This window comes from Phyllobates terribilis, unplaced genomic scaffold, assembly GCF_046119375.1.
Source record: "Phyllobates terribilis strain yellow unplaced genomic scaffold, ASM4611937v1 Scaffold_4__5_contigs__length_816908805, whole genome shotgun sequence".
Taxonomy (NCBI): Eukaryota; Metazoa; Chordata; class Amphibia; order Anura; family Dendrobatidae; genus Phyllobates; species Phyllobates terribilis.
The window spans coordinates 63,265,082-63,291,894 of record NW_027362764.1 but is presented as its reverse complement, the minus strand read 5'-3'; the positions used below and the strand labels follow the sequence as shown (position 1 = coordinate 63,291,894).

General features: G+C 47.5%; 1 protein-coding gene across 3 annotated transcripts in view; it reads right to left on the bottom strand.

Annotated features, from left to right (window-relative positions):
* Positions 1-26,813, bottom strand: part of MINDY3 (MINDY lysine 48 deubiquitinase 3) — a 106,905-nt gene that overhangs the window by 23,020 nt on the left and 57,072 nt on the right. For all 3 annotated transcript variants that reach the window (XM_073677421.1, XM_073677423.1, XM_073677422.1), the window contains exon 12: positions 9,428-9,500. In XM_073677421.1, the coding sequence (XP_073533522.1) occupies positions 9,428-9,500 (73 nt within the window). The remainder of the gene's footprint in view (positions 1-9,427; positions 9,501-26,813) is intronic.

Here is a 26,813-nt window from a genome sequence, read left to right as displayed (position 1 = left end):
TCCCACAGTTGATTTCTTCACACCAAGCTGCTTGCCTATTGCAGATTCAGTCTTCCCAGCCTGATGCAGGGCTACAATTTTGCTTCTGGTGACCTTCAAACTCCACTATGGTGTAGACCAGGGGTCTCAAACACGCGGCCCGCGGGCCGCATGCGGCCCCTGAGGCTGCTTTATGCGGCCCGCAGGCACAGACCCCTTGATGATCCCGACCTGGTCCAGGAGGAGCCGCCGACAGCAGCGCTGCATTGCCGCACAGAGACTGTTTCCCAGCACTGCATTTCCAATGCCAGCCGCTGGCCAATCAGAGGCCAGCAGCTGATATCTGCGTGTCGGCGCAGCGAGTATGACGTCATTGCCATATGCAGATGTCAGCTGCTGGCCTCTGATTGGCCGGCGGCTGACATTGAAAATGCTGTGCTGGGAGACAGTCTCTGTGCGGCAATGCAGCGCTGCTGTCGGCGGCTCCTCCTGGACCAGGTCGGGATCGTCAAGGGGTCGGACTCTGTGGTGCCTGCGGGCCACATCTGCAGGAAGGCCGCCGAGGGAACGGAGGACAGGTGAGAATCATCTTTTTTTTTTTCTATTTTATGTGTGTGAAGAACAGCACAGGGGGCACAGAGCCACAAGATGGGGACCAGGATGGGGCACATAGCCACAAGAGGGGACCTGGATGGGGCACATAGCCACAAGAGGGGACCTGGATGGGGCACATAGCCACAAGAGGGGACCTGGATGGGGCACATAGCCACAAGAGGGGACCTGGATGGGGCACATAGCCACAAGAGGGGACCTGGATGGGGCACAGAGCCACAAGAGGGGACCTGGATGGGGCACAGAGCCACAAGAGGGGACCTGGATGGGGCACAGAGCCTCAAGATGTGGACCTGGATGGGGCACATAGCCACAAGATGGGGACCTGGATGGGGCACATAGCCACAGGATGGGGACCTGGATGGGGCACATAGCCACAAGATGGGGACCTGGATGGGGCACATAGCCACAAGATGGGGACCTGGATGGGGCACATTGCCACAGGATGGGGACCTGGATGGGGCACATAGCCCCAAGATGGGGACCTGGATGAGGCACATTAGTACAAGATGGGCGCCAGGATGGGGAACGTTGCCACAGGATGGGGACCTGGATGGGGCACATAGCCACAGGATGGGGACCTGGATGGGGCACATTAGTACAAGATGGGGACTTGGATGGGGAACATTACTACAAGATGTTTTCCATTATTACTATATGATGCTAATTGTAAGACAATATTACTGTATGTGGCCAATTGGGGGAAATAAAATTGTAAAAAAAATAAAAAATAAAATAAAGCATGAAAAAATATTGGGCACTAAAAATGCTGTTTTATATGTAAACTAAAGTAAACACAAAAAAGTGCACGTTTATTATCGCCACATCCATAACGACCCAAGCCATAAAAAAATAAACACGGCAAAAATGTTCAAAAGGTGTATACAAAAAAAATGGTATCACTAAAAATGTCACATTGAACAAAGAATGCGGCCCCCCAAATTCAAATTTTTTCCATGTGCGGCCCATATACCCAGCCGAGTTTGAGACCCCTGGTGTAGACCAAAGAGCTGTCGGAGTGTGACTGTTTGAGGTTGCAGACACGTGTCTTTTATACTGATAAGTTCAAACAGGTGCCAGTATTACAGGTAATGAGAGGAGGACAGAGGAGCCTCTTAAAGAAGAAGTTACAGGTCTGTGACAGCCAGAAATCTTGCTTGTTTGTAATTGACCAAATACTTATTTTCCACCAAAATTTGAAAAAAAATTTCTTTCCAAATCAGACAATGTGATTTTCAGGATTTGTTTTCTCATTTTGTCTCTCATAGTTGAGGTCGACCTATGGTGTCAATTACAGGCCTCTCTCATCCTTTTAAAGTGGGAGAACTTGCACAATTGGTGGCTGATTAAATACTTTTTTTTTTCCCCACTGTTTTATACATACACACACACACACACACGTATATATAAACATACATATACACACGCATATAAATATATACACATACGCATATAAATATACACACACGTGGGGGAAAAAAAAAAGGAATCCAGGTTGGCACAAACACGCAACTAAATTACAATTACGCACAAACTTGCTAACCTCAACACAGGAGCAAAAAAATAAAATAAAAAGCACTCACCAAGTAGTGTAAAAGTCAATACCAAATGCAATAAGAAGGGGATAGCACTCACCATTTAAGAGAAAACTTATTTAAAAAAAAAAAAAGTGGATAACAAAATGGAGGAGGTGCAGACCGCATATGCACTGTGGGAAAGCCATGTAAGACAGGGCTAAAACCTAGCCCTGGAGGTCCTGATTACGTGTACCTGGCTAGCTAGGTCTAGAGCCAGGCCCTGTATTCAGTTGTTGGTCAGTCAGCTGGGGGAAGCGGAGCAGAGAGAGTTGTGTTGGAGCAGCAGGGAGACAAGCCAGAATCTCTCTGAGAAGAGACTGCACAGATCGTGTGCGCCATACCGTAAGTATCACTGGTTGTTATGGACAATAGCGGTTTTATGTGACAGAATTAGGACTAGCTCAGCAGTTTCTGAGTCACCAGTGAATGCGAGACCACTGAGCTTAAAGCAAGACCTGAATTGCCATCTGGGTGAGACCCTGCTACTGCTTTGCCTTAAATGAAAAAGGACGGATTCTTGTAAATTACGTGCGTGCAGAAAAAAGGCAGTTTTCACTTAAAATACAACATTATGGCGTTAAATAAACCTCACACAGGTTGGATACAAAAATCCGGGGCCTGTGTGAACGCTAGTGCCCACCTGAGAGCGTGATCCCCTACAACACGTATGTACATACACACGCACACAGCTCTTGGGATCCAATTAGTTACAATAGTTGTAGGTGACTAATGGAGCACAGCGTGACAATACATTGCAGACCCCCATAAGAATATACGGGGATCCCAATTATGGATCCGTTCTTGCAGGAGAAGAAGATGAAGTGTCAGAGAAACACAAGACTGTGGTAACTGTTCCATTTCCGCACTCACACCAGCTCCATTTCCTCGGTGGATACAGCTAATTTACTCCAAATAAGCTGCAAAGTAATTCAATTACCGTGAAGCCCCCTCCAATCATTGTCCATATAGCAAGGGTACGCAAGTCTAATATATGTGATGTAATGATGCAGTAGAGCCGAGTGTCGTTTTGCTTCATACACTGAGCCTCTGCAATGTGTTACCCAAGGATTTCTATGGTGCTACCGTTTCATCACCTTATTCCAATGAACACCTTTACTTACTCCATGAAGCGTAGAATAATCAACCTCTTTCCATGTAGAAAGAGTCTAAGAGCAGGATGGCCGATAGCTGCTGCTGATGGATTTTATTTTGCTTTTAAAGACTCGTGTGGATACAAATACAGTGGTGTAAAGAAGTGTTTGCCCCCTTCCTGATTTTGTTTTGCATGTTTGTCACACTTAAATGTTTCAGATCACAAATCAAATTTAAATATTATACAAAGATAACACAAGTAACCACAAAATGCAGTTTTTAAATGAAGGTCTTTATTATTAAGGGAAAAAGAAATCCAAACCTACAGGGCCCTGTGTGAAAAAGGGATTGCCCCTAAACCTAATAACTGGTTGGGTCGCCCTTAACAGCCACCACTGCAATCAAGCATTCGTGATAACTGGCAATGAGCCTTTTACAACGGTCTGGAGGAATTTTGGCCACTCATCTTTGCAAAATTGTTGTAATTCAGCCATATTGGAGGGTTTCCGAGAATGAATCGCTTTTTTAAGGTCATGCCACAGCATCTCAATCGGATTAAGGTCACGACTTTGACTCGGCCACTCCAAAGTCTTCATTTTGTTTTGATTAAGCCATTCAGAGGTGGACTTGCTGGTGTGTTTTGGGTCATTGTCCTGCTGCATAACTCAAGTGCACTTCATCTTAAGGTCACAAACAGATGGCCGGACATTCTCCTTCAGGATTTTTTCGTGGACAGCAGAATTCATGGTTCCATTTACCACAGCAAGTCTTCCAGGTCCAAAAGCAGCAAAACAGCATCAGACCATCACACTACCACCAGCATATTCTACTGTTGGTATGTTGTTCCTTTTCTGAAATGCTGTGTTACTTTAAAAACCAGATATAATGGGACATGCACCATCCAAAAAGTTCAACTTTTGTCTCATCCATCCACAGAGTATTCTCCCAAAAGTCTTGGCGATCATCAAGTTGTTTTATGGAAAAGCTGAGAGGAGCCTTTATGTTCTTTTTGCTCAGCAGTGGTTTTCACCTTGGAACTCTGGCATGAATGCCATTTTTGCCCAGTCTCTTTCTTAAGCCACGGCCCCACTATTAGTATTAGGCCACAGCCCCACTATCAGTATTCGGTCAGTATTTTTTCTCGGGAGTGGGAGCCAAAACCAGGAGTGGGTGATAAATGCAGAATTGGTGACTTGTTTCTATTATACCTTTTCTCTGATTGTTCCTCACCTGGTTTTGGATCCCAATCCTGAGAAAAAATACTGACTTAATACTAATAGTGGGGCTGTGGCATAGGTCAGTATTTTTTCTCAGGAGTGGGAGCCAAAACCTTTTCTAAACTGATAGTTCTCAATTACTTTGTTTCTATTTTTTTTTCCAGAATTTTTTAGGATTGCAGCATGATGTCTAGCTTTTGAGGATCTTTTGGTTTACTTCACTTTGTCAGGCAGGTCCTATATAAGCAATTTCTTGTTTGAGAACAGGTGAGGCAGTAATCAGGCCTGTGTGTGGCTAGGGAAATTGAACTCAGCTTCCCAAAGATGTGATAAACCACAGTTAATTTATGTTTTAAGGAAAAGGGGGCAATCACTTTTTGACGCAGGGCTCTGTAGGTTTGGACTTCTTTTTCCCTTAATAATAAAGACCTTCATTTAAAATCTGCATTTTGTGTTTACTTCTGTTATCTTTGTCTAATATTTAAGTATGTTTTGTGATCTGAAAAAAATAAGAAATTAGGAAAGGGGCAAACACTTTCACACCACGGTACATGAAGAGATCTCCTAGGACAGCTGCATAGGAGACTTGCACAAAATCAAAAAGGTGGAATCCGCACCAAATCGCGCTTGCGGAATTCATTGTGGAGATACCGCACATTGTAAAGTTGATTTCCTCTTCAGATTTGTGGATTAGAGACCGTACTGTCGTTGTCCTAAATGATAAAACTCTTCACAAGTGGGAGCTCATCTATGTCAATGGGAGAAATATACATGCTTACACTCCTCCCTCTAATGGAAGCTGCGTCCCCCTTTTGTCTTAGGGAGGGTGAGGGAGACTTGCATTTGGGCTAGGGCTTCATTGAATCACCTGTAAGTCCCGGTAAAATTACGGCAATAGTGCAGCTCATTGATGAGCACAATTTTTGATGCATCTGCTGACACAGGCAGGTGGCCCGATGTATCACTGCACACCAAAAATTTAAAGGGAATCGGTCATCAGCTTTTCGCTGTGTAATCTGAGAGCAGCACTGTGAGGGGCCGAGACCCTGATTCCAGTGATGTGCCACTTGCTGGGCTGCTTGTTGTCATTTTGATGCAATCACTGTTTTCTCTGCTGCAGATCTAGTAGAGCTCAGAATGTTGAGCTCTGTATAATCCCACCCACATCACTGATTGGCGGCTTAATGTGAAAGCTGCCAATCAGTGGTGGGGGCGGGGTTATACAGAGCAGGCGGACTAAGAGGCACAAGGCACTTAGTCCTGTAATGATAATCTGCCGATAAAACACGGATTTGATTGAAACCGTAACACAGCCCAGTAATTTACATATCACTGGAATCAGTGTCTTAGCCACTACATCATCTTACTGCTCTCAGATTACATAGTAAGACCTGATAACCGAATCCCTTTAACTAGTGTAACATTCCCTTAATTCTCAGGAATCTAGAAGTCAGACCACCACCGATCATAAATGGACACCATATCCCAGCGATGTACTGTCACGTCACAAGACGGGAAGACCCCTTTAATCTACCCCTATGACAGAAACCAAGATCATACAATGTTAATGTGTTGGAAGATGGACAGAATATGACAAGCGCAGATGTCACCACGGAGGAACGGTATGAATGTGCTGAAGAGGAGGAACTAGGAACTTTTGGCTCGGGATATCAGAACTCCGCTATGAAGTTTTCTAAGTGTTCGTTATTATATTATCTCCTGGAATGAATCATGTTTTGTCACTTTTATAGTATGAAGGCCGCCATGGGGAGCAGAATCAGAAGGCAAAGGGTGACTACAGAGATTTTTAATGTTTAACCCTTAGAACGCAATTTTTCTTTTTTTCATTTCCGTACTACACAAGCCCAAACTTTATTTTATTTAAATATATTTGATTGGGACTATTTTTATTTGCAACATTTTGGAGTACAGGACAGTGTAAAAGTTTTAGACCGATGTGAAAAAATGCTGCAAAGTAAGAATGCTATAAAAAAAAAAAACAACGTATTAAGTGTTAAAAATAAACTATTAACAAAATGCAAATTGAACAGAAAAAAAAACAATTAAAGCATACCAATATTTGAAGCGACTGCCACTTGCACAATGTCAGTGATTTTGTAGGATGATAGGGGTATAAGTGAAAAATTCTACCAAACAGGTGATAATGTTCATCATTTTCATATGTAGGTTGAAAGGAAGTGATTAACTGAAACAGAAACAGCTGTGAAGGAGTTTTAAACCTGGGTGAGGAATAGACAAATTCTGCTACAAAAGGTGAGGTTGTGGAAGACAGATTCAAGTCACAGGTCACATATGCCTTGACAAGATGGAGCACAGCAACAAGACACAAGGTAGTTATACTGCATCAGCAAGGTTTGTTTACTGAAGGGCTGGAGAGCGGTACAATAATGAGAGTTTGAAGGGACAGTGAAGCGCGGTGGAGGGTCCTAGCTAGTTTGGAGTTGCATTTCAGTAAATGAAGTTGTAGATTTGGTCAGGATTAATGGGGTCCTCAATGCTGAGACTGGATCACCATCAGGGAGGAGTCTGATTGGCTTCAAATTTATTCTATCGCCGGACAACAACTCCAAACATACAGCCAATGTCATTAAGAACAAGGAGCCCTGGAAGTGATGATCCGGCCCCCACAGAGCCCTGATCTCAACATCATCCAGTCTGTCTGGGATTATATGAAGAGACAAAGATTTGCACAAAAGACATCCATAGAAGATTTGTGGTTAGTTCTCCAAGATGTTTGGAAAAACCTTACTGTCGAATTCCTTTAAAAAACTGTGCACAAGTGCAAGAGGAAGAAGTGATGAAGGTAAAGGGTGGTCACTCCAAATATTGATGTGATTTACATTTCTCTTTTGTTCATTCACTTTGCATTTTGTTAACTGTTAAAAATAAACTATTAACACTTCTATTTTTGAAAGCATTCTTAGTTTCCTAACCATTTCCTAAAACTTTTGCACAGTACTGTATAATGATTTAACTGATATTTCCCAGTCTCTGTGTAGGCACAACACATAAGAAATCCCTCATGAGCTGTAGAAAGAGAAATCAGTACAGGAATGAAGTTGTGCTTATACATGAGAGCTAGTCACACACAAACTTCAAGTCCAGCATGTATTACTGGGAGCGAGACATCCGCATGAGAAGAATTTGAAACTTGGATCAGGCAGCAAACTGCATATCAGGGGGTCTGAAAATGAATAAAAAAACTGAGATTGCAGACTGAAACGTAATGCGACTTTTTAACTCAAGGTAACCACTAACCTATGTAAAAATCATTATTACTTTGTCACATCTGTCTATAACTCAAGATTTCCTGTATTAAAACAGCTTGAGAACCATGACTATACAACAATTGATGTATATATAATATATACAGACTCCAGGGCCAAAACCACACAAATCGGACCATTTACTCTAAGAAAATATCTGCTAGACCATTTAAATCGGACACATAGAGCCGGAGTGCGGCCTGATCAAGTTTCTTAAGTCAATTAAAAGCCGGGTTAATTGAGATAGCAGCTGTGTTACATGGACACATTCACTTCTCTCCTAGCAACTTAGATATAAATCTGATTTCCCGTATCACTTTCCATTACCGTCTGCTGAGATTTCTCTAGAATTCTCCATTTACGTGATTATTTATACCATACTTTAAGGACTTGATTGACCGCAGCCCTATAACGGAGGATGGATTGATTCATACAATGCCCGCAGAGCTTACAATAATAATTTCACAACTCTGGTTACACAGAATTGCACTTAGATCCAGTACCGCTATTGGAAACCACTTCTGTGGTTTATCCATCCCATCGAAATGTTTTATGCTGCCAGGAAGTGTTGTATTATGAAGTGCTCTACTGGTTGATGTAACGGGACCAACTTTACTATACAGTAAAAACATACATACATATACACATATATATATATATATATATATATATATATATATATATATATTATATTATATTATATTATATATAGTTTTTATAGTCCGGTACGGCACCACCTTCACTCATCTTGCCGGCACTAGAGTAAACATCGATGTCATAGATACATCGATGTCTTAGATATTCCGCCTGTAGAATTTGTATACATGGTTGGTATTAAAGGAACACTGCGGAGAAAAATAATGTTTAGCGCAAATCATGCACCTCCTTTATTAGACCTTGGATTAGGTAAAGCAAGAGGATTAGTTTTTCCTGGTGTGTTCCTTTAACTATAATCATGACATTACTGCTTACTGGAGTCGCATTAGTTACATAGTTGCCTAGTAAGTAATATATAGCAACTAATAAAGTCCCTGGACTATTGACCTCAGACGGTGAGGCTGCAGGGATCATATGTCTACAGGAAGTAGAAACAGGCGGAGGAGCAGAGTATTAATTTTTAATTATTTTAACCCATTCTGAGCCTTTTGAACAATTGTGGTAGTGGACAACCCCTTTAAGTATGAAGCGGAAGGCCTCCCAATCAGGGCCCTCATCTACTATTCAGAGTGAAGAGCATCGTATTCACTGTAAGAGATGACAAATCCATACAGGACATAGATGGATAATGCTTTTTTTCAAAGAGAATGTTGTAATACTCAATTTGCCCTGTGAGAGTGCTGTAGAAGAATTACACACTTGTTGCTGAATCAATCATAGATTGCAACTGATCATTGGGGTTTTCCACCCGCAAGGTAGACTGTTACCAGCTTACTGTTGGGGGACTATTAATTGGGATTAATTGATTATTGTTGGGGGACAATTTAAAAGGGACTGACTAATGTATAGAACCCCTTTAAAGGATGTGCTTTGTACTGAATGATGTATAATGGTAAAGCAGCCTTGTTATGAGACTGTATACCATTGGAGAGATCGTCCAATTACAAAGAAATCATTATTATATACGTCTCGGCTGCTACCTGCAGACAGCAGGACGTACACCCACCTTCGGGATCGTAGGTTTGGAACATCCGCCTTGCTTGTTCTGACGGCGACTCGGGGGCAACTAGAGTCACTTCCTGAAAGATATAAAACATCTCAGATTAGAGTACCGATTCTGACATTTACTAACTACAGATCATTCCTAGAAACGCAATCCGAATTTTTCAGTTGGATAAATGATGTCCTCCGACCAGAAACCATAAATCTTATGTCCTCCGACGCTTGAAATGCATGAAACGAGATAAAAGGGCTACACGTCATAAATAGCGTAACGCCGACCCATGGTTTATGTATGGGAATATGGAGGAAATCTATACATTGTACGAGGCTGCGGACTGACAGATCCATATAAGAGAGCGCCTCCATAAATAACGCAGGGATTTATAAGCGGGAGGTGAAAAGGACAGAAAGAATACAAAAAACAGACACGGACTGAGGTTAGAGGAAAAACTAACTCATCAAAGGGGCGACTTAAGGCAGAGAGCTCTGGAAATTCTCCAAGGATCTGAAAGTGGCAGAATTGGACAACAAGTGACTAGAAAGTATTTATGTTACATGGTGCGAATCCCGATAAAGGATATCTGTGCCGCACCTAAGCACAAAGATGAGCAACGATGGCCGCCACTAATTTCAGGGGCGTAACTATACTGGGTGCAGGGGAAATCATCGCACCCGGATGCTGGAGCCTAGAGGGAGCCAAAAACTTCCTCCTCCCTGGAGCCTAAATGGGGCCAAAAACTTCCTCCTCCCTGGAGCCTAGAGGGGGCCAAAAACAAACATCCTCCCTGGAGCCTAGAGGGGGCCAAAAACATCCTCCCTGGAGCCTAGAGGGGGCCAAAAACATCCTCCCTGGAGCCTAGAGGGGGCCAAAAACATCCTCCCTGGAGCCTAGAGGGGGCCAAAAACATCCTCCCTGGAGCCTAGAGGGGGCCAAAAACATCCTCCCTGGAGCCTAGAGGGGGCCAAAAACATCCTCCCTGGAGCCTAGAGGGGGCCAAAAACATCCTCCCTGGAGCCTAGAGGGGGCCAAAAACATCCTCCCTGGAGCCTAGAGGGGGCCAAAAACATCCTCCCTGGAGCCTAGAGGGGGCCAAAAACATCCTCCCTGGAGCCTAGAGGGGGCCAAAAACATCCTCCCTGGAGCCTAGAGGGGGCCAAAAACATCCTCCCTGGAGCCTAGAGGGGGCCAAAAACATCCTCCCTGGAGCCTAGAGGGGGCCAAAAACATCCTCCCTGGAGCCTAGAGGGGGCCAAAAACATCCTCCCTGGAGCCTAGAGGGGGCCAAAAACATCCTCCCTGGAGCCTAGAGGGGGCCAAAAACATCCTCCCTGGAGCCTAGAGGGGGCCAAAAACATCCTCCCTGGAGCCTAGAGGGGGCCAAAAACATCCTCCCTGGAGCCTAGAGGGGGCCAAAAACATCCTCCCTGGAGCCTAGAGGGGGCCAAAAACATCCTCCCTGGAGCCTAGAGGGGGCCAAAAACATCCTCCCTGGAGCCTAGAGGGGGCCAAAAACATCCTCCCTGGAGCCTAGAGGGGGCCAAAAACATCCTCCCTGGAGCCTAGAGGGGGCCAAAAACATCCTCCCTGGAGCCTAGAGGGGGCCAAAAACATCCTCCCTGGAGCCTAGAGGGGGCCAAAAACATCCTCCCTGGAGCCTAGAGGGGGCCAAAAACATCCTCCCTGGAGCCTAGAGGGGGCCAAAAACATCCTCCCTGGAGCCTAGAGGGGGCCAAAAACATCCTCCCTGGAGCCTAGAGGGGGCCAAAAACATCCTCCCTGGAGCCTAGAGGGGGCCAAAAACATCCTCCCTGGAGCCTAGAGGGGGCCAAAAACATCCTCCCTGGAGCCTAGAGGGGGCCAAAAACATCCTCCCTGGAGCCTAGAGGGGGCCAAAAACATCCTCCCTGGAGCCTAGAGGGGGCCAAAAACATCCTCCCTGGAGCCTAGAGGGGGCCAAAAACATCCTCCCTGGAGCCTAGAGGGGGCCAAAAACATCCTCCCTGGAGCCTAGAGGGGGCCAAAAACATCCTCCCTGGAGCCTAGAGGGGGCCAAAAACATCCTCCCTGGAGCCTAGAGGGGGCCAAAAACATCCTCCCTGGAGCCTAGAGGGGGCCAAAAACATCCTCCCTGGAGCCTAGAGGGGGCCAAAAACATCCTCCCTGGAGCCTAGAGGGGGCCAAAAACATCCTCCCTGGAGCCTAGAGGGGGCCAAAAACATCCTCCCTGGAGCCTAGAGGGGGCCAAAAACATCCTCCCTGGAGCCTAGAGGGGGCCAAAAACATCCTCCCTGGAGCCTAGAGGGGGCCAAAAACATCCTCCCTGGAGCCTAGAGGGGGCCAAAAACATCCTCCCTGGAGCCTAGAGGGGGCCAAAAACATCCTCCCTGGAGCCTAGAGGGGGCCAAAAACATCCTCCCTGGAGCCTAGAGGGGGCCAAAAACATCCTCCCTGGAGCCTAGAGGGGGCCAAAAACATCCTCCCTGGAGCCTAGAGGGGGCCAAAAACATCCTCCCTGGAGCCTAGAGGGGGCCAAAAACATCCTCCCTGGAGCCTAGAGGGGGCCAAAAACATCCTCCCTGGAGCCTAGAGGGGGCCAAAAACATCCTCCCTGGAGCCTAGAGGGGGCCAAAAACATCCTCCCTGGAGCCCAGAGGGGGCCAATCCTCCCTGGAGCCTAGGGGAGGCCAATCCTCCCTGGAACCTAGGGGAGGCCAATCCTCCCTGGAGCCTAGGGGAGGCCAATCCTCCCTGGAGCCTAGGGGAGGCCAATAATCCCTGGAGCCTAGGGGAGGCCAATCCTCCTTGGAGCCTAGGGGAGGCCAATCCTCCTTGGAGCCTAGGGGAGGCCAATCCTCCTTGGAGCCTAGGGGAGGCCAATCCTCCTTGGAGCCTAGGGGAGGCCAATCCTCCTTGGAGCCTAGGGGAGGCCAATCCTCCTTGGAGCCTAGGGGAGGCCAATCCTCCTTGGAGCCTAGGGGAGGCCAATCCTCCTTGGAGCCTAGGGGAGGCCAATCCTCCTTGGAGCCTAGGGGAGGCCAATCCTCCTTGGAGCCTAGGGGAGGCCAATCCTCCTTGGAGCCTAGGGGAGGACAAAACCTTCATTCCTGGAGCCTAGAGGGGGCTAAAACCTTCCTCCTTGGAGCCTAGAGGGGGCTAAAACCTTCCTCCCTGGAGCCTAGAGGGGGGCCAAAAACTTCCTCCTTGGAGCCTAGAGGACAAAAACTTCCGTCCTGGAGCCTAGAGGGGGCCAAAAACTTCCTCCTTGGAGCCTAGAGGACGACAAAAACTTCCGTCCTGGAGCCTAGAGGGGGCTAAAAACTTCCTCCTTGGAACCTACTAGAGGAGGCCAAAAACTTCCTCCTTGGAGCATAAAGGGGGCTAAAAACTTCCTTCCTGGAGCCTAGAGGGGGCCAAAAAACTTCCTTCCTGGAGCTTAGAGGGGGCCAAAAACCTTCCTTCCTGGAGCCTACAGGGGGGCCAAAAATTTCCCTCCTGGAGCCTAGAGGAGGACAAAAACTTCCTCCTTGTAGCATAAAAGGAGCCAAAAGCTTCTTCCCGGAAGCCTACAGGGGGCCAAAAAACTACCCTCCTGGAGCCTAGAGGAGGCCAAAAATCTCTTCCCTGGAGCCAAGAGGGAGACCTATTAGAGATTTTGCTTCGGGGTCTGTTACCTTCAAGTTATGCCATTGGCTCAGTTAGCAATCAGGGGTCCGAAGACATGAAAGCAACCCCCACGACGGGATGAATTTGTCGAAACTCCATCATAAATATGTAAAACTCGGTATAGGAAGGATAGACGGATTTTGGTAAGACCTTACCTGTAAAATCCTTTTCAGCGAAGGAAGGAAGGGAGACACAGATCCATTACTAGTGGGTAGGCGGAGCCCCACTGGATAGTTCACCTCAGATTAAAAAAAGTGACGACCGGCCCCTCCAGCTTAGGCTCCTCCTACTCCCATGTCCTTCAGTCCCTACACAAGCTAAGGAAGAGCAGACAACACCAGCGGAACAACACAAACCCTTCCGAAAATTCAGAAAATGCGAGAGAACAGGTTATGCATATAACAGAAAAAACACACAGTCCCAGGCACTTACTCACTGGACCTGACAACTGCGATGAGCTGGCAATGCTGGAACAGAGCCCTAGTGCGCCGACCCCCGCCCAGATGACCGCCATCAGAGAGGAGTCGCGCAGCATCTGGAAAGGCAATAATACACTTCTGCCATGGGAGGGTGGTGTGTCTCCCTTCCTTCCTTCGCTGAAAAGGATTTTACAGGTAAGGTCTTACCAAAATCCGTCTTTCAGCAGCAGAAGGGAAGGAAGGGAGACACAGATCCATTACTAGTGGGACGTCCCAAAGCAGTCCAGAACTCAAGGGTGGGAAACAGTGGCAGAATCGCCAACACCCCAACAACTTAGGCAAGCGCGCAACAAGCGCCAAAACTAGATAAAGAGATAACCTAAACCACCGCCGCCTGCAGGACCCTGCATCCCAAGGCCGCATCGGCAGAAGCACTCACGTCCACTTTATAAATATTAGTAAAAGTGTGAACGGAGCGCCAGGTAGCCGCCCGGCAGAGCTGCGCTACCGAGGCCCCCTGACGAAGAGCCCACGACGAACCAACAGCTCTCGTGGAATGAGCTCGAACCTTAACCAGACAAGACTCGCCCTTGAGCCGGTACGCCTCCAGGATAGCCGAACGTATCCACCGAGCTATAGTATCCTTGGAAGCCCGCTGACGACCAGCAGGAATCACAAAAAGAGTCCGACTTCCGAAACCCTTGCGTGATAGTAAGATCGAACTTCAATGCCCGCACCAAATCCAACGAGTGCAAGGCTCGCTCCTTTGAATTCGGACAGAGAGAGGGCAACACGATGTCCTGATTGACGTGGAAACGCGACACCACTTTAGGCAGAAAATCGCCACGGGTACGAAGCACCACGCGATCCGAGAGGAACTTCAGAAAAGGGGGCGAGCAAGACTGTGCCGCCAACTCAGAAACCCTTCTCAAAGAGGTGACCGCCACCAAGAAAGCCACCTTCCAAGAAAGCAAGTAGAGTGTAGCTGAATCCATAGGTTCAAATGGCCCATGCTGAAGAGCCTCCAAGACTAGATTGAGCCGCCAAGGAGCCACAAACGCCCTCTGAGGTGGAAACTGACGTGCAACCCCGCGAAAAAAAGAACGCACATCGCTGCGCGAGGCAATAGCCTTCCAAAAAAGCACGGATAGTGCAGATACTTGACCCCGCAAGGTACCAACCGCCAGACCCTTAGCCAAACCAAATTGCAGAAAAGCCAAGAAGTTGGGAATGGAAAAAACCCTCGGGTTCCTTGATGATCCAGAACACCATGAATAGAAGGCCTCCCAAGTTCTGTGATAAATCCTAGTCGTAGCTGGACCTCTGGCCGCCCGCAAGGTGGCAATGACCTCGGCCGAAAACCCACGACGGGTCAAGATCTCGGTCTCAAGTGCCACGCCATCAAACGAAGCGACTTCAGGTCCGGATGGTGAATGGGCCCTTGGGTTAACAGGTCCGTGCAAAGAGGCAGTGGAAACGGAGGCGCCGCCAGAAGAGATACCAGCGTTGAATACCACGCTCTCCGCGGCCAATCCGGCGCCACCAAAATCGCCGGAATTCGATAGAGTTTGATCCGCCGCATCACCAGAGGAAGTAAGGATACCGGCGGAAACACGTAGATCAGCTCGAACTGGTCCCACGGGGCCACTAGAGCATCTACCGCCACAGCCTCCGGGTCCCTGTACCTGAACGTCGGAATCCTGGCGTTCAGCCTGGATGCCATCAAGTCCACCTGGGTAGTCCCCCAACGGGAGCACAGCAGTGTAAAAACTTCCGGATGAAGACTCCATTCTCCGGGATCCACCTGCTCGCGCCGTGATATTCAGCACCCCTGGGATGTGAATCGCGGAGATGGCTGGAACCCTGGACTCGGCCCATACCAGGATCCGAGAGACCTCCATCATGAGTCTGGAACTCCTCGTGCCGCCCTGATGGTTGATATACGCGACCGCTGTCGCATTGTCCGTCTGAATCCTGACCGGCAGACCGCTCAAGGGGACCGTCCAATGTCGGAGGCAGAGAAATATCGCTCTCAACTCCAGGATGTTGATCGGCAGAGATGACTCCTCTGACGACCAGACCCCCTGAACCTAGAGATCGTTCCAAACCCCCCCCCCCCCAGCCAGTCAGGCTGGCATCGGTGGTAATGACCGACCACCGTGGGAGGAGGAAGGATTTCCCCAGGGATAAAGCCTCCGGACGTAACCACCATCCAAGAGACTCTCGCACCCTGCGGGAGATACCGACACAGCGATCTAGCGAAGCCGGCGATCGGACCCAACGGGTCAGAATACGATTTTGGAGACCCCGGGAATGAAATTGTGCAAACGGTACCGCTTCCATTGCTGCCACCATCAGACCCAGAAGGCGCATACACTTCCGAAGGGACATCACCATCGCCGACCTCATATCCTGGACATGGTGACGAAGGTTCGCTTGTTTGTCCGGAGGCAGGGACACCACTGCTCGTACTGTGTCGAAATGCATCCTCAAGAACAGGATTGACTGCGACGGCTCCAATGACGACTTCTTCCAATTGACCAGCCACCCGAAGTCCTCCAGGTGCTGAAGGGAGAGATCGCGAGCTGTCACCGCCTCCTCCGCTGTGGGCGACACAATTAACAGGTCGTCCAGGTAGGGGAGAATCGTAACTCCTTGCCTTCGAAGGAGCGCCATGAGCGGCGCCAGAATTTTTGTAAAAACCCTGGGCGCCGAGGCCAACCCGAATGGTAGGGCCACAAACTGGTGATGGGCCTGACCTTTGGCGAAATGCAGGAAGCGCTGGTGAGCCCTGCCGATAGGGACATGCAAATAGGCGTCGCGGATGTCGATCGACACCAAAAAATCGTAATGCGACAGGGCCGCCACGACAGAGCGAAGAGACTCCATAAGGAATTTCCGGGTCCGGACATGAACATTCAAATCTTTGAGGTCCAGAATGGGGCGAAACTTGTCCTTCTTTTTGGGGACCACATAAAGGTTGGAGTAAAACCCCTTCCCCGGTCCTCCGGCAGAACCGGAACCACCACACCCTGCTGCAGAAGAGAGTCGACCTCCTGCAGCAGTGCGGCAGCCAGCTTGGGCTCGGACGGGATGCGCGACTGACTAAATCTGTCCGGGGGTCGAGAATGAAACTCTATGAAATAGCCTGCCGACATAACCCGCGTCACCCAGGCGTCCGATACGTTGGACGCCCAAATTGACCCGAATTGAAGCAGACGACCTCCCACCCGAGAGCCCTCGAGAGGGTTCCTGGCGTCAGTCCGCCTTAGCGGGCTTCTTGTCAACCTCCAGTTTGTCCTGACGGAAATGTTGTTTCCAGGGTGTACGGGATTTCTGGGTGGTCTTCTTTCCGGAAGACGAGGGACGACCCGATCTCCAAGAGGGCTGACCGAACCGTCCCCTGGTCCGAAAGGACCGACTACCACTACCGGCACTTGACTTGCCAGACGTAGAAGCCGCTGCGGCAAAGCCGAATCCTTGGCCTTGGCAATCAGCTCCGTGAGGTCCGAACCAAAAAGCTGACCGCCCTTGTACGCCAGACTCAGCAAACCTTGTTTGGATACCGCGTCTCCAGTCCACTGTTTAAGCCACAGTGCTCTCCTGACTGTGACGGCCGAGGATTGAGCCCTGGACAGAACCTAAGTAGTATCCAGCACTGCGTCCCTGCCATATCGGGCCGCCTCTTCCAACAGCTGGGAAAACCTTTCCACCTGAGACAGCGGAGTTCCATCTTGCCATGTAGTAAGCAGCTGATCCAACCACCGCAGAGAAGCCTCACCAGCCCACATGGCCCCCAAGGCCGCTCGGAATCCATGACCCGCGGCCTCGTAGATGGACTTCGCCGCTAACTCCGTCCTTCTGTCCAGCGGGTCCTGTAGACTCGCCTTCCCTTTAACAGGAAGCAAAGAGGATTTGCTCAGCTGAGACAATGGCACGTCCACTTCAGGAAAGGGGACCCAATTAGCGATAGTCTCCGTGGAGCAGGGATACAGGGCATCAAAAAACCGCAACCCCTGGAAGCGTTTATCCGGACACAGGCATTCTTTCTCCACCGCCTCGTTAAGTTCATCGTGCACCGGGAGCGTCGAACGAGCCCGACGCGACTCCTGATACAGCCGGGCCGACTTGCCACCTCTTCAGACAGCTGTAACGCTTCCCGCATAGCCCCAATAAAAGCGTCCACGCGGCCCGAAAGCGAAGCAGAGCGACCCTGCCGATCCTCTACATCAGAATCGGAAATCTCACCAGCAGAGTCTGTCGGTGATTCCGAAGCCTCCGACGCACTGCGCGGAGGAGACGGCGCCACCACAGGCCTGTGGCGCTTCTTGCCTCGTGACGTCGGTTGGGACTTAGCTGATACCCAATGACCCAGGAGGTCAGACAGACTGTCAATAGAGCGTGTGAGCGCTTCCACTTTAACATCACTGAGGCCCCGGACTAGTGTCGAACCTGACGCCGTCGAAGACCCCGGCATATCAGATACGCGTGACCGATCCTGAAGCGGACCGGGAGAGAGGGAGGTCCGCGCCCCCTGGTCCCTGATCCGACATGCCCCCACACAGTTGCGAGCATCGCGGATAAGGAGCTAATAATCCTTTACAATAGGTACAGTAACCGAGGATGTGTGATTCCGCTACCACAGCCTGTTCCTTCACAAAAAAATCACCAAGCACTGAAGGGTTAAAGCTCCTCCTTAGAGGGAGAGAGCTACCCCAGCTGCCTGCAGAGCAAAAGTTAACCTAACAGACTAGGGAGATGCGCCCTCTGATCCCAGAAGCATGCACTCCAGTACAGGTTAACTGCCTTGATGAGGCCAGACCCATCAGAAGGGGTTAATGCTGCTGACCAAGCAATACACCTTTGCCTTAAAAGGACAGAGGTGTGCGAGTCCCAGAGCCTCCTCAGCAGGGAGATAGGGTGTGCTATATCCAGCACTGCTGTCTGCCTTAACAGGTCAGCAGTAAGGTGATCTGCGCTGCAATAGTGAGCAAACGGAACCTTCTGCCTTAACAGGCAGAAGTGACTCACCAGCTGGCCGCGATGACTGCTCTTCTCTGGGGAGGTGTAGAGAGCGGGGAGCAGGAGGCGCTGCACGTGGTAATGGACGCCGGCTGAAGGACCCGGAAGAAGAAGGGGCCGGACAGCTCCAGCGCGCGCTTTCGGGGCGCTTCTTGCCTGAGGATAAGATGACAGGCAGCAGAGAAGTGCGAAGCCACGCCCCCCCCCCGCCGCCGCACACCAACGGAGCCCGCGCTCCCGCGTCCCTGCTCCCCTGCTAGCAGAGAGATCTCCAAACGCCGAATGCAGCGGTGATATCCCCTGTAACGGACAAAACAGCAGTCACCACTTGTACAGTAACAACGGCTGCCGCAGCAGCCGCTGAAGCACTCAGAACTTGATGAGCAAGCACTTACCCAGCTGAGTGCCACAGGGACCCCCAGGGATGTGTGGCGCCGTGGCCCTTCGCTCCCCCCCACGGCGGAGCGCGCAGGGACCCCACAGAAGCAGTGTGCGTCTCCGCCAGGGAGCGCCCTGTATCCCCCCGGGGACGGCAGGCTTCTGCGGGGACCTCCTTAGGGGGTACGCAGATCCACCAGGGGAGGGTCAGGGTTCCCAGCAGCGCCGAGACCCCCTGAGACCTCTAGACCACGGGGGGTCCAGGTCTCCGGAAATGTAAAATAAAAAATTCTTCTGAGGAGCTGCAAAGGCAGCGACTATCCTCTGCGACCTCAAATTTTAAACTTGAGGGACATGGGAGTAGGAGGAGCCCAAGCTGGAGGGGCCGGTCGTCACTCTTTTCTAATCTGAGGTGAACTATCCTATGGGGCTCTGCCTACCCACTAGTAATGTCTGTGTCTACCTTCCTTCCCTTCTGCTGCTGAAAAGACTATTCTGGCAGCAGCTCATCTCCGACGGGAGGATAGGATCACTCATGGAGAAATCACTCTCCCCTGCTCACCGAAATTAGCAGGATTTTGTGAATGGCTAGCTTCAAGCGCTTTCAGTTGAAAGAGCCCCTCCAATAGACATGCACGCTAGGCCCTGAAATTCAACAAATCCTATTTTTCTATCCCTATACATCTCTAGTTGAGGAAGAGTCAGGACAATCCCCCAAACATTAGATGCATCCTGAGCAGCTGAAATTAGCAGGTCGGACAATCATTTATGAGCATGGCCACTTTTTCGTGGGCTTGAGGGCAGTTAGTCATTTAGCATGATTGAGAAAGTGAAGGATCACAGAAAGGGGGTCTTGAAGTAAAGCAAATTTGCAGTCTGCTGGCTGCCACTTTGGGGGCCCATTAAGTGCCGCTAGTTCTGTTTTGTAAGGGGACCATGCAAAACTCCCTCTGGGGATGAGCAGGATTGGCCAGCGAACTAATGTGTATTGGGACATCCTGAAAGTTCTCTAGGGACTGAAAGTTTGGACATGTTGGGCTTCACCATGCTTAATCCCTGCTTACCTAATACTCTGGCAGTAGAAGGTTGTGAAGATTGACCTAAAACGGTCCACCTAAATAACAAATACTACATTTTCAGAGCCCTCAGGAGCGAAAGAAAGTACCAGATGGGATTGAGCTCCAGTATTAATGTCTATAGAAGGTTAAGTGTCCGCCGAACCCCCCAGACACTGCTGATCTCAGATGGAAACAATACGCCCCTCTCACACGGACATGTCGTTTTCTACAATATCTGTTCAGGCCATAAAAAAAAGTTAATAAAATTCTCATGGAAGATTCATTATAAAATTCCCAAATAACCCAAATATTTCACTTCCCTCTAGGTAATTACATCTTGCCAAACAAATAAGTGATTTTTGACGATTTCCACGCATCTCAAGTTTCACAAGTTCTACCCATCGCACGGCACAAGCACAAAAGTTTACGTGACACGACCGACATACACATACTAGATGTGAATCAGAGAAGAGTTTTTAATAAGTTTTTCCTCATCATAAACAACCACTTTAATATGATTGCTGCCAGTCTGTCCCCCCTCCCCGAGACCTCCGATAAGAAGTAGATTTTGCGGGAGGAGTTGTCACCTTCTGATTATATCACCCACACCGGCTGTTACAGAGCCGAGAAACCCAACTTTGACGTCAAACGCAAAATTAGCCTAGAAATACATAGGGGGCGTTTCCATGTACTATAACTGCTCACGCCCCCAATGCACTTCCAGACTAATTTGCATATGGCTTCAAAGTTTGGTTTCTGAGCGCTTGACACATCAGATTGATAATTTTTATTGCTGCACTACTACTTGTTTGATTAGTAAAATCTTCCTGACAGTTTCCTTTTAAACCAAGAACTCTGTGGTAGGAACTGAAATTTAGAGATGGTGCGAATCGATTTGCACAGCCCGATCCGGCGGCCGTGCCGGCGTTCTGTGGCTGTTGGATCGGAGCCTCGAGAGCAGTTTTCTACCTGGCATCATCGGTGGCTCTTCATTTGATTAGTAGGCCTGTATTCTAATCCCTCAATTCTCTCCAGAGCTGAATTCAGAGCAGGCTCCTTTATTACAGTTGCCCATGCTGCTTCAATGTCTGTAAAATGCAGATTGCATTTTTTTCCCTGCCAGATGTAGTGTTCAGTAAATTAGTGGCTAGGGAGGCACAAAATTCCAAGCAGCAACCCCCAAACAGATGGGTGTGTCTGGTAGGGCTGGAGTACCTTGGCATGTTTCAAAGCTGGGACACTAACTTACGGGGTAACTAGCTATAGGTAGCACCAGATAGACCGTTTTCTTCCTTTAGGTGGAGAGTTCCTTTGCATATTTTTCCCAGGAAGCATTGCCTGTAAGATTTCCTGCACTAAATGACCTTCCCGAGGAGAACCAGTGATCTCCAGAAAGCAGCAAGCAGAAAAGGGCAGTACTGAAACCAGCTGAATGAGCAGCAAAAAGGTCCGTACAAAAAATAGTAAAGTAGATCTTATCTAGATGTAAACAGATATTCAGAGGTGAACTTGCTCTTTACTTGGGGGTCCGTCTGTGTCATTACCCGTCTCTGCACACATCGAGTCCCGTCTGTTTGGACTATTCCAGGTCACGCTCGTTGCTTGTATCAACAAACCACTGAAGTAAAAGTGAGAAGTGATTGTGGTATGACAGTGCCTATAAGTGACGCCTGCCACCTGCACAAAGGATAGCATGACGGTCACCTAGTACCCATGTATGGGACCATTTAGTGGATCAGTCTTGGAAGATTTTCATTAAGTTGGCGCAAGTCCATCCAACATAAAAAATAAATAACGGGGCTGCCACAAGTTACATCAGAGGTTCCAATGTTAAAGGGAATAGGTCAGCAGTTTTTTTTTGTTATGTAATCTGACAGCAGGATGATATAAGAACAGAGACCCTGATTCCAGCGATATATCACTTAGTTTACTGGGTGCAGCAGTTGTGATACAATCACAGTTTTCTCTGCAGATCTAGGAATGCTGAGCTGTGTATAACCCCGCCCACACCTCTGATTGGCTGCTTTCTATACACTGTATATTGACAGCTTCTAAACAGTGGGGGGGGCGTGGATAAACTAGGAGGCACCTAGACCTGTACTGATAATCTCCTGCTGATAAAACACTGATTGTATTAAAACAGCACAACACAGTCCAGTAAGTGACACATTGCTGGAATCAAGGTATCAGCACCTACATCAGATTATATAGCAAAACCTGCTATCAGATTCCCTTTAATGGAATATTAAGAACTTGGATTTACGGCAAAGTGGCCTTTTCAGCTCAAAGAGCAAGTTTTCATCCGACTTACAAACAATGAAGGAAGGGAATGGCTGCTCTTTCATCCCAGCAAAGTGGCGCAATCTGTGTTCCTTTCTATCAGGTCTCGAGGGAATGACCCTCTCGGTTTCATTCCGTCACGTATGGAAGTGACTCCGCCACCAAGACTTGTTCTTCCTGTCAGTTTATGGTCTTAGAATTTATGCATTCGGGCACGTTTTTTTTAAGGTCGTAGTGGAAAATTATCCCCCCCCCCCCCCTCCAAAGAAAAAAAAAAAAAGAAGTTGGAATCAAAGAAAAATTATTAAAGGCAACATTCAGATCTGAAAGACCACGGCCATTGTAAGCCATTACTTTCAACCATCATGTTGTGACCAGATATGGAAATAAGACATGTCTCCTTTTCTTTTGTTAAAGCTCATTTCCTAGGAGACCGACCACCGCTGTTGTATGGCTTGTAAACGCTGCGCTGAAGGTGGCCGGGATTAAGAAGTAATGATGCGCTCCAGCAATCCTGGATAGTTTGAGTTTACGAATCTCATTAGAAAAATAGCTTATAAGCATGTGCACGTTCAGAAGTCTAGCAGCAGTGGTCGGTCTCCAAGGGAACGAGCTGTTAACATTTTTGTTAATATCTCAAGAACGAATGAGAAAGTTGAGCAGTAAATTGCTCGTGTTGACAAGCACTATCCGAAAATACCCATTTATGAAGATGGGAATAATCCTGTAAACTGCTACTCCCATTGGAGCTCCAAAAACTTGTAACGGGACAAAACCTTTGGGGCTCTTTAAACCTTTAGCTTCAAAAACTGTGAAAAGATCCCTGTGAATTATTGTAGAAAGGCTGACCACCCTTGGCCATACAAATCCTTATCATAACAGATCCTCCTTTCCGATGCAGACAGACATCAAGGGAACCTGGTTCTCGGCTGAGCAGAACGTCATAGTATCTACCACTAATAAAACACTTACGGTAGATCCTATTCATAATTGATAAATGCAAAAATCCCTCTAAGAATACTGATGATATCCCCACAAAAAAACAACCCACATCAGAGCATTAAAGAAAATTGAGCCTAAAGAGAGTTTGATTTTGTACTGCGGTTAGACAGAAAAGGAGAGAAAGGGGCTTCAATGTTGGTTCCAGTTGCCCCATCGAAGGTCAAAGGGACCCATGCTTGTTAGGCTGCGTGACCTCGATCAGTAATCTGATAGACACCTCTCCATTACTAACCCAAGGGCTTGATGCCAACTGTGATTTTTAACAAAATCACAGCGGTCGTCAACCCCATAAACCATTAACCAGATTGCCACCACGCCAGGGCATTCGGAAAGAGCGAGGCCAAGCGCCAGAATTGTCGCATCAAATGTGATTGCTTTAATTCTGGGGTGGCTGCGGGCTGGTATTTTAAGGCTGGGAAGAGCCCAATATCCATGGACCTTCCCAGCCTGATCATACAAACCCACAGCTGTCTGCTTTACCTTGGCTGGTAATTTTATTGATTTATTAGGTTACTACATGTACAGTAAAATACACAATCACAGCACTAATTATATATCTCACAGATATCCATCTACTCCTTATCTATCTATATCTAGGCACATTTAAACTAACATACCAAAAAGAGACAAAAATGCAAGGAAAAAACACAAAAATTCAGCTGCATGAAAGCCTGAACAAACACTGATCGTGGGAACGTACCCTCAGGGCTCATGCACGTGTTCATGGACAATGATCCGATCTCGGACTGCAATGCATGGGCTGGCCATGTTTCTCCCACATCTGAGTCTGACACCTTCATATATTTCTATTTCTATGAGGCTGTCGGGAAAAGCTGGTGGCCAGTCCAAGCATTTCAGACCGAAATCGGTCCAGACATCGGCATGAGCCCTTACACACACCAGTAACCACCGATAGATCCTTGCCATCTCCCAAACTATCTGGTCATAATATGAGAATGGACAGAGAATAAAGAAAAACACAAAAAAAGTAAAAGGATTTGTACAAACCCTAAACCTACACTTCCAAGGAAATAACAAAAATCCGGAACACAACAGATAAAAAGTCAGAGAGCGCAACAGGAAGAGCAACGTGCGATAATTTGCTACAACAGAAAATGATAGAAAACGGTTATAATTAAAAAAAAGTCGAAACATAAAACATTATTTCGAAAGGGAGTCGTAAATCGGGTTGAAATACAAACTGTTTCTCTAGTCATTCTGGAAAACAAACACATGGGAAAATAGTCTAGAAACTCACTAATTAAACTTGGAACAGTGGATAAAACCAAGACAAAGCTGTAGAACTAGGTCATTAAAAGAAGCTCTTACTAAATAATTGTCTTAAATTTCATAAAGCCCAATGTATAATAAAGACATGGAAACCGGAGATACTGGAGAAGTGCCGACCTATTGTCCCGGAGCTGGAACACAGATCTGGGGTGAAATAGAAGACTTCGAGGTGACTCGCGTCTATGCCAACCACGGAGAGGTAAACACATGAGCTTGGATGTTTAAAGGGTCTTTAATGTGGAGACTTTTTTTTTTTTTTTATAGTGGGTTGGTCCCATCACTTGTTTTTTTTGTGGGATTCTTGAATACGATGGTTACTCAACTCATCCTGTTCCAGTGGCATTCTCCTCGATCACTAGCACTCTGCAAGCAGTCATCGCCGAGTTACATCTCTACAGTTAACCCACTGTGATGGTGTTTGCAGGTGGCATCTTTAAAAAAAAAAAAATGAGATCCAGCTGGATACCCAGAGGTTTCTACTAGCACATTTGCCATCAAACTTCTATGGGGACCACAACCTGGAAATCCTCCAGGGAAAGTACTTGCCGTGATCAAGGATGAAGCCTTGGAAAAGGACTTAAAGACGTTGTCCCCTTTCAGAAAAGTTTTTCCTCCAAGATCCATTAGTAGTTCAAAAACAAAACAAAAAAAAAACCCCTCCCGGATCCAATGCAGAGTCTCCGACACTGATCCTGGGGGGTCTGTTATCTGCAGCGCTGACATCATACCAGACAGCGCTGTAGCCAATCAGTGAGCTTAACTCTGGGCTGCTCATGCCATCTCCCTGGACATAAAACGATGAGCTCGCTCATTGCAGCCAGACACTGGGGCAGGGGCAGAGACTTAACGCTTGACACAAGAAGGTTAAAGGGGTATTCTCATCCGTGAGATCCTATCCCAATATGTAGTAGTTATAATAATATTAGCAAATCGGTCCAATTAGAAATATAACATAGTTCTTCTGATAAGCTATGCAATACCCCGTGTACAAGGGCATTGTAGTAGCTTAGGTATCCATGGTTACGACCACTAACAACTGTCACAATATGAGTGTGGTTGTGGTACGTACGCACCTTAAGGGTGCATGCACATGGTCAGTAAATGCTGCGGTTTTGTACAAACCCCACGCCCACTATGAGTCTCCGTGCTCCTGCGGATCACCTGTGGACACAAATATGTGGCACGTCTTCACAGACCGCAGCAAGTTAATTTCTCTTGTGGAGATGCAGAGAAATTCTATCAGTGTAATGTATAGGATGCGGTCAATGTTTACCTTGTACCCACCACTATTTTAATTAAACTGTACTAATCCTAACTACCATTCTCAAATGGGAACACCAAGACCTTATGGTTTAAATTCGGGAAAAAAAAAAAAAAAAAAAAAAAAATCACAAAAATAAATGTGTCACATAATGCTTTTTTTCCCTAAAAAAGCAGCAAAACGTAATAGCGTTTTTGCACTTACTCATTGCTTTCTATGGGTGAAAAAAACCCACTCCAAAAACGCTAAAAGAAGTGACATGCCGCAGTTTTCCAATTCAGTCAGGAAAAAAAAAACAGTGTGCTTGAGATTTCTGAAATCCCATAGCTTTTTCTGGTACAGTAATAAGCAGCTTTTAATTTGCATAAAAAAAACGAGGCAAAAACACGACGTGTGAACATAGCCTAAAAGAGATGTTGAGAACACCCCTTTAACATTTACTGCAAGGTCTGATCTTCAAAAATAATAGCGGAAAAACTATCAACCATAGATATAAAAGGCCAAACATAAATATAAGGCTATTCCATGGCCTCAGTGTCCTGTTGGGTCACAGTATATATGGTAACTAGACTACGCACTCTCTACAAGTTTGCACTATATGTTCTCAGGGCTTCTAGCATCTTTGATGCCAAGAATACCAGTCAAAGGTTTTCTTCAATTCCAAAAAACTGCAACCTCTGAAATCCCAAGTATAAGTCAGGGGGTCTGGCATAGCAACCACTGCTTTGTTTTCTGCGGGAGCCATGGAACTGATGTGAACAGAGCCTTGGTACATGGAAACACCACATCAGCAGATATGGAAAGCCACCATGTTTTGGGATCATTATTCTTGGGATCATTATTCAGGCCAACAGCTGAATGATCTTAGAAGGTAACAACCGGCTTTATCTTACAACAGTTGGCGATTTGCTTCCTCTTGGAAGATCGTACAATGTGATCTTAGAGTAGTTGGCAACCTCCGAACCTGTGCTCATGTAGCCTCCATGAGAGTCCTTCACTGAAGTTTTCTGCTCATG